The sequence below is a fragment of the Talpa europaea genome (assembly GCF_964194135.1).
Source record: "Talpa europaea genome assembly, chromosome: 9".
Lineage (NCBI taxonomy): Eukaryota > Metazoa > Chordata > Mammalia > Eulipotyphla > Talpidae > Talpa > Talpa europaea.
In genome coordinates this window covers 106001791-106016711 of record NC_140076.1, presented here as the reverse complement: position 1 = coordinate 106016711, position 14921 = coordinate 106001791, and the positions used below count along the sequence as shown (strand labels likewise).

Sequence of the window (14921 nt, the reverse complement as noted above, 5' to 3'; positions counted from 1 at the left end):
CCGAGAAAGTGCCATGGCTCCCTTTTCATCTCACCTCGTCAGAGAGGTCACCCCAGCCCTCTGTCACCCTCTGTCTCTTAATTCTTATTTTTTTCCTACTGCTTATTCCCATCTGATATAGTACACACCCAGTGTTGTTTATCTGTGGCCTCTCCCTCCCCAGCAAGGACTCAGCGCTGGGGGAGAAACTATCTCCTCGATTTCTGGAACGCAGTATGCCAGTGCCAGGAACAGTGACTGACAGAATGAATGATCTCCTCTGAGAGACTTTCCTGGGCCCCCAGTCCCTGTTCCTCTCCTCCCCTGCCCCCAGGCCCATCTTCCTCCTCTCCCCTCCTCTCTCCTGCAGTACCCTCCTTCCCCCTCACCCGCACCAGCTCCCAGGCCTTGAGGGCAGGCCCTGCCCCAGCCAACTGTAAGTCTCCAGCTGGACCCAGTACACCACATCTCAATTAATACTCAGAACATACTTGCTGACCCAATGATGAAAATGAAACCGCTGTTGGAAACAGATCATATATGAATGAGTGATGGAACTCATTGTGTTCTACCACTCAAATGTGGCAAAACCAGTTTCTGACCTGAAAATGAATGAGGTCACCTCATTTCGCCTCCCACTGCCCCCCCCCGGGGTCATTGCAGAAGGCTATAGGGGTTTCTCTGGTGCCAGCTCCACTGACTGCTAGAATCCAAATGTGGTAAAGCCCAAGGGGGTAAGCAAAGGGGGCTCTGAGAACTCACTACCCACCTCTCCGTTGGCATCGCAGGCTGTGTGAGTGTAGAAGTAATCTTTGTCTGTGCAGGCTGGGCGTACTTTGCAGGAGGAGGATCCTTTTTCTAAATTACAAAAGCAAAGACAAATATTTGGAGTTACATAAGAGCGCAGGGCTCTTGACCACTTGCTCAAGCCAATGGGGTGCAGCCAGACACAGACGCGGTGGGATACAGCAAATTCCGCACACCTAGCCTTCCGTTTGCCTCAGCAGCACCCTTCCCAGCCTCTAGAGCCCTGCCCCTGCCCCTGGTGCTGATAAGAAACCATCAGGCCCACAAGGAGAAATGGCTGGGCCAGAGGACCAGCAGGGAGGAGGTGCAGCACCAGCAGCCCAAGTTCCCTGAAATCTACCATCTTCCAGGTGCCTTCATATTCTTAATTCCAATTCTTTCTCTGAATTTCCTCTCCATAGACACCTAGAATGAAGGTCTTTCACTTTTGAAACTCCCCCTTCTCCATGTGTCCTTGCAACCATCCTATAAAAATAGGGTGATCATTTCCTCCACTTAAGACATAGCTTTTTCCTCCCTCCCCACCCCAAGCACCTCAGTCCTAGTGCTAAGTATACCTTGACCTGTACTGCATGAACAGTGTTGTTCACTGTCATTTTATTGATTCTGCTTTCTGCGTGTTCTCCTTATGTCTATGTAAGCTTTGTCTTAACTCGATGAGCCCCTGGATAACAAGGGCTAGTTCAGTGAACCCTCTTTAAAGCAACGGATTTCTGTGCTCACTTTGGCAGCACATATACTAAAGCAATGAATTTCACCTTTTTTGAATTACAAACCCTTTGGGGAATTTGAGAAAAGAACCTGTTTCCTTGTAACTGTGCCCTGATGGGTATTGACTAGACTTAGGGAGCTCACTTTGCAATATATACAAATATCAAATGGTATATCAAACCTGAAAAACTAATATAATGATATCGGTTGATTAGATCTTCATTTTAAAAAGACCTGTTTCCTCTATCCAGAAAAGTATCTGTAATTTTTAAGTTTTCAGTGAGTTTACTTTCTCCAGAATAACAACCAGTGCTTCATAGAGCATCAGTACACGTATACTACCACCACCACCACCACTGCTAATCTGACTCCTGTCACCTATAGGCAAGCACTTGCTAATGGTGAGGTGTACTCCATATTACCCAATAGGCTGTACAGTATAGCAGAATGAGATTTTAAGTCAGACAGATCTGGGGTTGGATTCCACTTCCTTTTTTAGTGGCTGTGTCCCCTTAGGCAAGTTACTTAACTTCTCTGAGCTTAGTGTTCTCACCTGTAGAGCTGGCTTGCTGGGAACCAGTACCTATTTGGCACATTGTAAGGAGGGACTCACTAGATACTGGTGACTACCATTGCCTGTGTTTGTGGGAATGATTTGTATTTGCTAAGTGTCACTGGATTTATGAGAAGGATTAGAAGTCTCTTCTCCCTTCCAGTTATGGGCTGTTTCTCAACTGATTCTTCTTCCCAAGGCAACAAATGAATTCCTAGATCAGACAATTTCCTAATTACAGCCTTGTTGGCCTGCCCTGGGGAGTCCCCTCAACTGCACATTTCCACACCTCTTCTGTCCCTGTCTTATTACCCTGGGTGAGAGGGAGCTTCCGGCTGAGAAACAGTTGGGGTCTTCACAGCTCATTTACTTGTTTAATAAGCAGATAAGGCCTCCTTCAGCATGGAGGACCCAGGGACTCCTGCTCTTGATGGACTTGACAGGGAGAAATTTGGGCAGAGATGCTGAAAACACACCCGTTCTCAGGACCTTGCATATTGGGTCTAGCAAATTGCAAGTTACGAGATAGACAACACATTCCTCACAAGGACCTTTCTCTGTTTAGCAAATATTTGCTTAACCTGATACTGTAGGTCCAGGTTTCAGCAAAAAAGGTCCCACTGTTTACATGCTGACAACTCCTAAGGCATTGTAATAAATGATTAACCCAAATGCTGAAGCAGACCTCACTTTCCTAGCTCAGTTTTCATCAAGGTGTTTAAGTTGGATTCGAGTCAAGTTTGAAAGATGTTGGCTGGGGAAGTACAAAGTCCTTGCAGGATTGGCCGTGGGCAAAACTGTAAAGAGATGAAGTTTATTTTGGGGACTCCAGCTCTTATTTCAGTACCTCCCTCCTCTTTCTAGCATGGTCTCCCCACCTCCAGCAGTACAAGACTCTCATTCTAACCCATTTCCTCAGAGGACATTTCCCCTGGGAATTTAAGTACCTACTGAACATCAGGCTCACCTCAGACTCTGGGAAGATCCTTTAATGTTTTTGAGCTACTTCTGTTCATTTGGGAATGGAGACCTCACTCTTGTGCTCAGTTATGAGTAATCCATGAGCTAGTGTGTTGTAAATGGCCAAGGGCTACACAAGTGACTTGTTATTGTAACTTATGGCAAGAGTATTTTCATAGTAGACGAGGATAGCTGGGGTGGGCCTCGATGGAAATGAATGGAATGGTGTGTAGTGCTCACCACATGCCAGACATTATTTGAATCCCTTTACCTCTATTAATCAATTAATCCATATAGTCACACTGCGAGGTAAATACAATTATGGTCATTCCCATTTTATAGATGAGGAAACTGAGGCACAGAGAAGTGACTTGCACTTGTCTAGTATGGGTAAAGCAGGGATTAGCACCTTGGTGATTTAGTTCTGACGCTCATGGTATCTCTCAGGTGTATCATGGTATCTATCAGGTGAAGCAGGGATTAGAACCTTGGTGGTTTAGTTCTGAAGCTCATGGTATTTCTCAGGAAACGGATCCCTTGCATTAAGTGGGATACAAAGGAATCAGTCTTAATGACCCCATTTTAAGTATTAATGGGAAAGATGCTTTTAGTCAAGGCTTTGTGTTTAAGCCTCTACCTCCACCAGCTCTGCCTTAGCTCCAGCACTCGGTCCCAGCAAGAGTCAGCTGCAAAACCTCCCAGTTGAGGCCTTCCCCTCCAGCTGTTCCTTCCCTCGTCCATTTTCTAAAAGGCAGTCAAAATAGTTTTTTGAAAACGCCAGCCACATGATGCCACATCCCAGATTAATATTCTTTAATGGCCCCCACTACAGATAGGATCAAGTCCCATTTTTTTAAGCAATGGTACAGAAGGGCTGGTCTCAGCCTGGCGTGCTACTTCTCTCTGTTTAAGCTCCAGCCATCTGAGTTACTCCACGTGCCTATGCCTTCTGCCCTTGGTTCATACTTCTTTCCAGAACATCCTAACTTACCAAATCACTAACTCATTTTTCAAAACCCAGTTCATCTTTTTTTTTTTTTAAGATTTATTTATTTATTTATACAAGAACTGGGTACAGGCCAGATGTGAGGGAGGGTAAGAGGATTCACCAAAGACAGAGAGGGGAACAGAACAGGCAGACTGATGAAACACACTGCTGAGGGGAGCAGCAGGCGAGATAGGAGAGGTCTGCCGCGCCTGGGATCGAACCGGCGCTGCAGAGGCTGTGGACAACTTCACAGCATTGCGCTCAACCGCCTGTGCCACCAGGGGAGGCCCCCAGTTCATCTTTTAAGACCATAGCTAGCAAAGCTTTTCCTTTTTTGCCTCTACTTCCCACTCCATTCAGGGCTCCTGTCCCAGCACCTGCTGCCCCATGGCACAGGAATAACAGCACTAGGGGCTTCTAGAACCATCTTTTGACTTTTTCACATAAGCTGCAAGGCAGGCCCCAGCTCGAACCCTAGCAGAAGGCCCAAGCCCTGGCACCAAGTGGCCCTCAGAATGTACTTATCAATGGATGACCAAACAGTCCCAGGGTCTTCTGTCACTGCCTCCATGCTCATCCCACAGTAGGCTCTCTTCAGGCTCTTTCTGCATTTTCCAACCTCCCACTGACCCTGTATTCTAAAGGAGTCAAGTCCCAAAGAAATGTGATTCTCTGTGAATCCCAAGCTGGAGAGGTGGTCGATATGCTGGCTGTCCTCTTTCTAATAAACACTCACTTCCCAGTCCAGGATTAGACCGAGAAGCTGGTAGCAGATGGAGAATGGGCTCCAAGAATTCCGACTTCCAAGCTAACACTTCCATAACAGTCTCTGGATAAAAAGAGTCATTCAGCTGACACAGAATTGATTAAAACGCTTCTAGGCAATTTTTCTAGAATAACCACTTTACCATTCAAACATTTGTGCCACTGCTGGGCTGGAAAGAGCTTAAATCTTAGACTAACAAAGACAGCCATTGAGAGAGCAGGGATGAGAAAGAAGGAATTCAAGTGGAAAACAGCAGTGTAGACTTATAGATAAAAACTCTCCACAAGACCTAAACATTCCTTGTTCTTACTGGAAACAATACCCATTTGGCAAGACCTGTGTAGATAAACAGGACTTCTGTTTTAGGAATAGTGTAGAAATAAGCAGTTCACTAGGTCAATGGCTGGTGTTGGCTGAGCAAACACAGGCTACAACACCTGTGTGAAGGGTGGGTGTGTCTGTATAGACACATGAGGGCCTGGTCTGCTGGAGAGAGAGCCTTGAGCTGGGTTTGTCTATGGTTCTATGTGAGAAAGGAAAACTGGGTTGGGTGTGAGTGTTTGCCGGGGAAGGGAGAATACTTGTTCTTTCCACACTTGTTTGTTTCAGAACCTGTCTGGGCGACCTTTGCTGTCCTTGAAACCCCCTCAAATGACCAGGTCCTTTTCCCCAAGTTGGGGTGCTTTAGGAAGCTACCAAGAGAACAGGTTGTTTCCAGTTGTCCTTTTATTTTCCTCTAGAGAGTATTTTTCAAACTGTGACCAGGGAACACTTTCATTTCCTGAGAATGCTTGCTTTCAATTCAGTGGCTGCTCAGGCTGAGAAAAGATTTTAATTTCCATCTTCAGCTTTTGCTACCAAAGTGTTTCACTCAGCAGCACAGCCTCATGGCTCTCCTAACTTAACTTGGATAATAACATATATTAAAATGTATAAATGTATACCCTTTTAGCCATAGTTATAATTACAATATTATAAGATTTTGTTAAAAAATATCACTGCTTAAAAAAATTGCAATTTCTTTCCCTAACTTTCTTAATCCCTCTAAATTTTGGGTTTTTGTTTATTTTTTTTTGCCACAGCACCACACACTTTTTATCAACTAACATACTATATAATTTATTATCTATTTATTGCTTATAATGCTTATTGTTCATTGTCCGTCCTTCCCCCACCAGAATGTAAGTTCTGTGGACAGAGCCTTTCTCTATTTGGTTCACTGATGATCCCAAGCACCTGGAATAGGGCCTGGCAGATAGTAGAGGGTCAATAAATATTTATTACATGATTTAAGGTTTATTTTTAGAGTGATTGATAAAATGTGCACTGGCAAGGCTCTTCCAGGGTCTAGGAAGCAAGGGTTTAAGAAGAATTATCATCAGCTTGGTCAGAAAGATGCCTCTCCTTCCTGTTTTACATGGTGTGTGTCTACACCGCCCCCACCCCTCCCATCAAACCCTCCTGGTCCCCCGAAACATCACCTGAGTATTTGTCAGCTTCACACTGGTGGCAAGAGGTTTCTCCCTTATTCGAGTAAGTGTTGGCCGGGCAAAGTTTGCAAGAAGAGGCGCCCGGCTTGTCCGCATAGGTGCCAGGCTTACAGGGGAAGCACTCAGAAGTGTAGGCCACTCCTAGGGAGTAAAAACAACATACAAGGGCAAGAAGTGAGTCTAGAGACAGAGGCCCTTAGAGACCAACCCCCGTGCTCCCCAGAGTCAGGAGGCCAGGGGCTCAGCAACCAACCCCAGCCCTGACCCTGCTCCCTACCTGTTATGGCGATGTTTCTCACCAGCACAGCATTGGAAACCTTGGCCCACACTGAGAATGCAGTGGTCCTCCAGTAGAGAATGTTATTGCCTCGATTTAGCTCAACCTGAAAGCCACAAACAGGAAGCGAGTCCAGTTGCAGAGACACCCATCTCTAATGCACTGGGTGAGCCTCTTGCTGAAAACCCTCCTGTGAGTGTCCACGGTGCCTATTCTGATCTCTCCCTCACCTTCCTCAGCTTTGCCCGCCCTCGAATATTGGCTTAGCTCCTCTCTCCTAATCCTTCTCTTCCAGCCTCTCCTCCCTCTGCTGCTTCTCTCTCAGTCACCTACACGTGAGGGACTGGAGGGTAATGACATCAGAGTGACTGGCGTTCCCTTCTTCTTCCCTCACTCTGTTTATCTACCACCCATACTCAGAAGCCCTGGCCCTTCAGGCAGCTGGGAAGATGTTGGTCCTTGTGGATCAAGACAGTGGAGCAAGAGGTCAGCCCCCACCCATATGTCAACTCGAGGAGAGGAATGATAGCATCCTTCTCCTGGGAGTTCCCGATTCTCTAGGGACATAGGAGTAGAGGCGCCCAGGTTGGGAGGGTGGGTCATTGCTCCCTCTTTTGGGGTCGCCTTGAAGGCCAGTGGCCTACTCACACTATGGAATTCCCATCCTTTATCCGTGGTTTTCATCCACCTGGAATCATCGGCGTTGGGCTGGCACTGGTCATTCTGAACCTGGGGCAGCAGGAGTGGGGGATCAGCCTCAGCTTTTTAAGGAAGCAAGTTCCTTACCTGGTCCTGCACCAGCCCTCCAGATGGTCCTGATTATGGAGAAGAGCTGCCCATTTCCTTGCAGGACGAGCTCAGAACACGATGAGCCTTGAAGTAGGGCGGGGGCTAGTCACACACAAGTTAGTGCGTTGATGCCACTGCAGTGATTGCAGCTCAGAAGCTATTTACGTGCTATTTCAAGACTGAGCAGCGCGAAACACCTATACTTTCCCCCAGACTCTCCCTTTGCATTTTGATGCTCAGCTCCTTCCCCGCCTCTGCCGCGCCCTCCCCCCCCACCCCCCCACCCCACCCCCAGTTCTCTCCAGTGGGAAAACCGCTGTGGAAATTTCCAATTCAGGACTATGTTTGTGATTCCTGTAAATGAATCTGAGTCCTCAGTCTGGGACAGTCTTTACCTCCCACCCACCTCCCCCAGCTTGGTTGGGGACTTACAAAAAACTCAAAGATGATGCTGGAGTCTGCGTAGTAGTACTCGAAGCTAACAGTCCCAGACTGCTTCAGGTTGACGGCATACATCAGCGTGGACATGCACTCGTCTGTGTTGGAGGAGATGTAGTCCCCTCGAGGAACCCACTTGGACCTGGGGGAGACAGGAGGTGTGGTCATCCACAGGGTGTGTGACCACGCAGGTCTGTCCTGCTAGGTCTCTGGGGGATACCAGGCTTGTGATTCATAAGCAGAGGCTCAGACCTGATAACTCTCAGTGAGGAATGACCCCAGATCAGGGTGCCGGGGGGTACCACCACCAAGACAGGGAGGTGGGTGCCCCTCCCCCACTATGCAGATCTAGCCAATAGATAGCAAGAAGGTGAGAGGAGGTGGATAACATTTATTAATTGCTCACTATTTCCCAGGTATTCTAGTACATGATTTCTTTTCCTTAGTGACAGGCTATTTTTTTTCCCCATTGAATGGGGAATGGCATTGAGGCTTGGCAGGTACCTTTCCCAAGATCACACAGCCAGCAAGTGGCAAGGCTGAGATACAAACCCAGGTCAGCCTGACTCCAAAGCTGTCATGGAAAGTCAGTAAATGAAGCTATTTTTCAGAACACGGAAGTCCAGCCAGCCTAGTACACTTGTTCTTCTGACAATGTCCACTTTTGGATGCTGGGCATAGCTAGCTGGTTTTTATGGGAAGGGGCAAGAACAGAGGATCCCAGACAACCAATCTAGTCTTGTTCATTTTATGTCCCATTATCAACTCTGGGTACCCCTGCTCAAGGGCCCTCCGTACGCCTCACCACCACCCCCTCAGCTCTGAACTGCGTCCTGAAGGTGTCTCACCATCCTACCTCCTCTAGTCCCTTCCCCCAGTGTGGCTCTAGAAACCCTACAGGGCCTCCAAGACTCCCTGGTGCCCTCAGGATGAGGCACAAATTCCTCACCCCATCTCTACTTTCCCCAGAATGTCTTTTATTTTCTCTGCCAAACTTTCTCTCACCCTTGGTTCTTCCCACATTCTGTTCTCCCTTGCTGGAACAAACATGCTCCCTCAGTTCAGTTCCTATTCTTGTCTGAGGACAAATGTCACCTAGCCTAGAAGTTCCTCTGGACTCCTTCCCCTGCCTCTGCTGTGTGCGCCCTCTGGGCAACCTGTTGCCCTTCTCCTAACCATGGTCTCACTCTAGTTCACTTGAATATATTATGACATTCTTAAGACCCAACACCCTGATTAAGACACTAAACCAAATGATGTTATTTGAGGACCAGAGTCTGTCTCTCTGAATAATATGCTGCTGTGCTTTGCATGTCTCAAAACTTGATGTAAATGCATCCTACTGATGTGTTCTGAAACTTGCCATTTTTTACTTCAATATAAATAATCATGGAATTCACTCATATTCATACATGTAGCTCTTCCCCTTTCATTTTTACTACTATATAATATTCCTCTGAATGGTTCTACTTTGCTTACTTACTTATGCATTACTTGTGGATGGGCATTTGGATTCCAGCTTTTTGCTATTGAATACACCCTATAAGAAACATTCTTGTTCCTGCCTCCTTTATCTGTATGTCTAAGTGGAATGCCTGGGCGTACTGGGTTAGAGGGCATGTGAGCCTTCAACTTAATCAGCTGCTGCTACTTTGTTCTCCAAAGTGGCCGTATCAGTTTACCCCAACCCGCAGCATACAAGAGTCCCCACTGAGCCATATCCTCCCCAGACTTGAAATGGGCAGACTTTAAAATTATTGTTAGTCTGATGTGGTAGGAAAGTATAGTGCATTGGGCTTTAAATCTTATCTCCTTGGTTATTAATGAGGTTGGGCATCTTTTCTTAGTGTATTTGGTTGCCTCTTCTGATCAGACTTTAATTTTTTAATTGTCTGTCTTCCTGGTTGGCTTGTAGATGGCATGAGGGCAGAGGCCAAACTTATTTTGATAATAACTTTTATATCCCCAGCACCAAACCCTGGACCTGGCAATAAAAGGGACTTGGGATTAAACAGATGAATGCAGGAAATGGGTGATCAGAACATTCGTATTATTTCACAGTTTTGCCTGAGACCAGTCCAGTTCGCTAATTGTTAATAATGACCCGTTCAGGGGACCTCTAATTAGCCCACTGGTTTCCTCTTGTCTTTATCAGAATAATATGGCCCTTTCAGCTCTTCAATAGTTAGTGTTATTCTCAAATGGAAGCACATCCAAAATACTTAAGCTGAGCTCATCCAAGATATCCCAGCTAACCTAATGGTATTGATTTCTTCTTGTTAATAGAGACAATACTTAATGCTGATGTACGCCATGGTGTCAGCTATAAATAACTTCTGAAGTTGGATGAATAATTAAAAGGATGCCATAAGTGGGCTACATTTGCAAAATGCACTACAATTCTGATTTTTGTCAGAACAGTCCCTGGCGAGGATCATTTCACATTCAACAATAACAACACAATTGATTTCTAGTGCTGGGCATCCCTCTAAGTTCTTTAGCAGTATCTCCTCATTTAATCCTCACCACCACCTATAAGAAAAGTATTATATTTATCACTTTTTTTTTTTTTAAGATGAAGAAACTGAGGAACAGTTTAGGAAACTTGTCCCAAGTCATCTAGTAGCGATTTGTTCATACCCACTGCTTTACCATGGCTCTAGGAAGGGAGACAAGTTTCCAGAGAAATCTTCCATGGCAGATACCCATATATCCTGCTTAGGGCCCACTATGGGGCAGTAATAAGTTACATATAAGTTCATGAGAGCAAGAAGAAACTGTGCTGGGAAACTTGCACATTTCCAGTGTTTGAGGCCCCTTTTCATGTTTATATCTGTTTCCCATTCTCGTTTCACTTTCACAGTATCTGGGCATCTGTTCTTTTTTCTCCACTAATACACAACATCCTTTCTATCATTCCTCTTCATACCCAGCCCCTCCTGCTCATCCTGTCTCTGATCTTAAGGCTGTTCCAGTGTCTTAGTCCTGGGACAGCTACTCAGCAACCACGGATGTGCCCCTGAAGGTTCAAGATCCTGTTACGAAAATGCCATCATTTGGTCTGTTTTGCTCCCAGTTATTTATTTTGGGTCAGTTTTATGCTGGGTGTTAGATGCTGGAGATGCAGCAGAGAACAAGACAGACCTGATTCCCTCCCTCTTAGGGCTTGCATTCTGTTTTCAGTTGTGGAGACAGAGACTTAACAAATCATAAAATTCATAGTGTGGTAACAACGGCGATAAACACTACAATGAGATGATGCAGGAGTGTGTAGTGGCATCTACAGGGTCAGGGATGCCATCTCCAGGGGCGTCTGGAGCACAGGAAGCCACAGGAGAGGTAATTGAGAGGCTGGAGGAGTGGGCAGAGGGCAGAGGCCATGTAGGCAGGGCTCTGTGGGCCATGGCAAAGTCCTGGGTTTTATACCAGAGCGACAGGACCAGAGAAGCGAAGGTTTTCAGTTGGAAAGTACTGTGATTGGATTTGTGTTTTATGAAGATCCATCTGGTTGCTGAGTGGACAGTGGAGGATGTGGGAGGGGAAATGTCACTGACTCGGGTCAGGATGGAGGCAGTGGGTTCAGGTAAATACATAGCAGAGCCAGAAAGTCAGATGCCTGATAATATTGTTATCAGCTCAATTATTACCTTTCTGAGGGGCAGGGGGAAACCATGAAACACTCTAGATAGCCTTTTCCTCTCCCTGTCCCTGTCCCTTAGGGATGCCATGGGACAGAGGAGAAACATTTTCACTCCTCCCACCCCCCAAAAAAGATGTCTTGTGACACCTTAAGATCCAGGCCCAGAAGCAGTATGTGCAGTGGAAATACACATTGTCATTAACAGGCCAACATCCTGCCTTGCTGAGAGATCACGATTTCTGAGCTCATCGAGGTCCCCAGAGAAGAGAAAACATTCCTTTGCATGGTTAGGCATTGATTAAATGAGCCAAGACCCGAACCTTTGCTGGAGTCAATCACATTCTCTGTTAGGACTCAAATGGGGGTGGGGGGTCTTGACACTTCCCCTCTCCTTCCAGCTATAATCCCCTCTGGCTTTACCTCTGCCACCAATGTTGTCATGCTAATGATTTGAGACATCCGCTTGTACTCTAAAATAACATTAAAATTGGATGACTAAAGGCCTGGCTCAGACGATGGGACTTCTAGGAGATTTGAGCACAGGAATGGCGATGCTGCTCCTGGTTTTAGAAATCCAAGTGTAATACAATCATTAAATCCTTTTTATCCTTTGGATTGCTTTACCAAGAGCAGGGATGATTGCCCTTTACATCATTGCACCTGCCCACTTTTTCCTCCCTGGGGCCCACCGTGACTCTACACCCCTAAAATGTCACATGGAGGTAGTTGCATGGGGTGGCAGAAAGCACAGAACTGGACTTGAATTCTGCCTTTCCAGTTGTAAGCAACAAAGTTGACCAATAAAAGACAATTCATGTAAGCTCCCTGGGCCTCCATTCCTTCATCTGTGAAATGGGTACAATAATACCTATTTCATGGAGTTCTTGAAAGGACTATTTTGAAAATAATCTATGGGAAACATCCAGAAAAGTGTCTGACCCATAGAAGGCATGGCATTTAATTCCTGCCCCTAGGATGGGATGTCCAAAGGGAAGATAAGGATAGTTCACCTGGGCTGAGCTTTTCAGTTACTAGAAAGAGCTCCTGAGCTGGAGGACTTTCTCAGCATCTGGATCTTGAGGGATTTGGAAGATCTCACCACTGCGGGCCAAAGCTCTGGTCCTCCTCAGTTTGCACTATTATAAACTCAGGCTGGGCAGGCCAGTTTTAGCAGACCCCCCTCTGAATGGGGGGGGGGGCAGTTTTAGCAAGCCAGGAAGTACCCAAAGCTTCGCACATTGTGTTGCCACCAAGTTTCAAGGTTTTGGCCAATGCAGAATTCCATGGTGGACAGTCAGTTGGGCTCTGTTTGAAATGGACTGTCCCAAATAGACAGGGAATAGCCAATTTATTCCCCTATGTTTTTCACCTCTCATGGGTCACTGGCAAACTGAGGTCAGGAAGCTCTCTGGTCACTGGCCATCTCAGCCCAGTGGGCTGAGACGGGCATTATGTTCAGCGGTCTTGTGGGGACCTGAGCAGCCCTCACCCCGCATGCATGTGGCTCCTCTCGTCCATCCTCCCTGCCCAGTCTGAGGAGCAGGAGAGGAGGCTGGCAATAGCTCCCTGGGTCCCTTCCCTGGCACAAAAGTGGAGGGAGGGAAGGAGAAGGGTAGCACTCACGAAGTGCAGTTGTCAGCGGACTCTGTGGTGCTGTCCTCTAGCTCCATGTTGGTTGAGAGGCTGGCGAAGCCGTGGGGCAGCTCGTCCCACTCATCAAATCGGATGCCTGTGCCAAGGGAGTAGCGGCCCTCTGCACACGGCTTGCATGACTGGTCCTTCATGTCCAGAAACTCCCCGGCTTTGCAAGAGAAGGCTGGAACACAGAGTGGGGGCAAGGGCCAGTGGTGAGGACATTGCCACCCCAGAGAAGTGGGTGGCCATGGCACCCTAAAGGGAGGAACTGAGGACAGAGATACAGGAGTGTAGCCACTGAGTTTTAGAGCCACGGCATGTCCCTGTAGGGTTCCATTTACATGGAATATCCAGAAAAATATGCAAACCTACAGAGGCAGAAAGCTGATTTGTGGCACCAGAGACTTGGGACAGGAGCAAGGAGAGGGATTGCTGATGGGTAGGATGGGGAAGATGAACATGTTCTATGATTAGATAGCAGTGATATTTAAGCAGCTCTGTGGCTATTCTAAATCCACTGAATTTTATACCTTAAAGGGGTAAATTTTATGACATGTAAACTATATCCCAGTAAAATTGTTGTTCAAAAAAAAAAAAAAAAAGGACTTAAGGCTGGGGAGGCTCTGCCCTGTTGTGGGACATGGCTTCCTTGGCATTGGAGAGGTGCCTTGGGCATCCTAGAGCCCTTGGGGAAGAGCCCACCAAGGCCTTTCATGCTGACCCCTCTGAACAGTGCATGCCCTTCGGCCCTAAATTTTCCCTTTGAGTCTCTGTCCTGTGTCACCTCCTCTCTACCCACTTACCACCATGCTAGTTAGGATTCTCCTGAGCTGCTAACTCAGCCGCTGCAATGTCCTAATCAGTTCCTTGCTTCTTGTTTTTGATCATCCTGTGACCAGAAATATCTTTCTGGGCTTCCCTGGTGGTGCAAGGGTTAAGTCTCAGCACTATGAAGCTATTAGCAGCCACAATAGCAAGAGTTCGACCCCCAGCCAGGGAGCTGACCCACATGGCACAGCAGACCTCTCCTGTCTTGCCCACTACTCCCCTCAGCAGTGTATTTCAGTAGATCCACCTGCTCTGCTCCCCGCTCTGTCTCTGGTGAATCCTCTCACCACCCCCCACCTCTGGCCTGTACCCCAGCTCTTGTATGCTAAATAAATAAAATAAATATTTTTTAAAAAGTATCTTTCTAAAACACTGATATATACTATTCTCCCCATTATTTAAAAAATAAGCAGGCACCCTCCTTTGCTTATAGAATTAGGCTCTCAACCTGGTATTCAAAGTCTTCTACAATTTTCTCCCAACCTAACTTTCCCACTTGATCTCCTGCTATAGGCCTTTCTCTACCCCAACCCCACCTGGAACCCGTGTCTCCACCCCAGACCACATGTTCTTCCCTCAAAGTGTCAGCGTTCTTCCACCTCCAGACTTTTGCCCAGGTGGCTCCTGATCACTCAACATCCTTAACTCTCTTTCCTCTTCAACTCATACTAACACCTCACATTGTGTCCTTTCACATAGGGTCTGAGTTCCTTCAGGGATGGGACTCAGTGACTGGCACATACATAGCAGGAGCTTTGTAAAGGTTTGATAAATGAATATTCACACTGCCCACCAGCCAGAAAGCTTCTGAAGGCAGAGCCTGTGCCTCATCTATCACTGCATCTCACCAGCTTATAGCAGGAGCTCAGAGAGCAGGCCAAGTTAACTGAGGTGACTCATTTGTTTCCATCAGACACATCTCAGACCCTAGGTATTTCCACTCATCAATTTTACAAATATTTATTTGCTCACTTAATGAATCAGGGTACAGTTTTAGGATTTTAATACCCTCAGTCTACTTTCCAAATCTTCAAGTATTCCTTGATTCTAGGCCCTGATT

At 46.6% G+C, this 14921-nt stretch overlaps 1 protein-coding gene across 5 annotated transcripts in view; it reads right to left on the bottom strand.

Annotated features, from left to right (window-relative positions):
- Nucleotides 1–14921, bottom strand: part of ELAPOR1 (endosome-lysosome associated apoptosis and autophagy regulator 1) — a gene marked incomplete at both ends in the record, with an annotated part of 62191 nt that overhangs the window by 15273 nt on the left and 31997 nt on the right. For 4 of the 5 annotated variants that reach the window (XM_084243972.1, XM_084243973.1, XM_084243974.1 and 1 more), the window contains 6 exons: nucleotides 749–837; nucleotides 6246–6395; nucleotides 6532–6637; nucleotides 7180–7260; nucleotides 7753–7900; nucleotides 13022–13214. In XM_084243972.1, coding sequence (XP_084100098.1) covers nucleotides 749–837; nucleotides 6246–6395; nucleotides 6532–6637; nucleotides 7180–7260; nucleotides 7753–7900; nucleotides 13022–13214 — 767 coding nt within the window. Of the gene's footprint in view, nucleotides 1–748; nucleotides 838–6245; nucleotides 6396–6531; nucleotides 6638–7179; nucleotides 7261–7752; nucleotides 7901–13021; nucleotides 13215–14921 lie in introns of those variants that run through there. The other variant, XM_084243976.1, reaches the window with a different exon arrangement.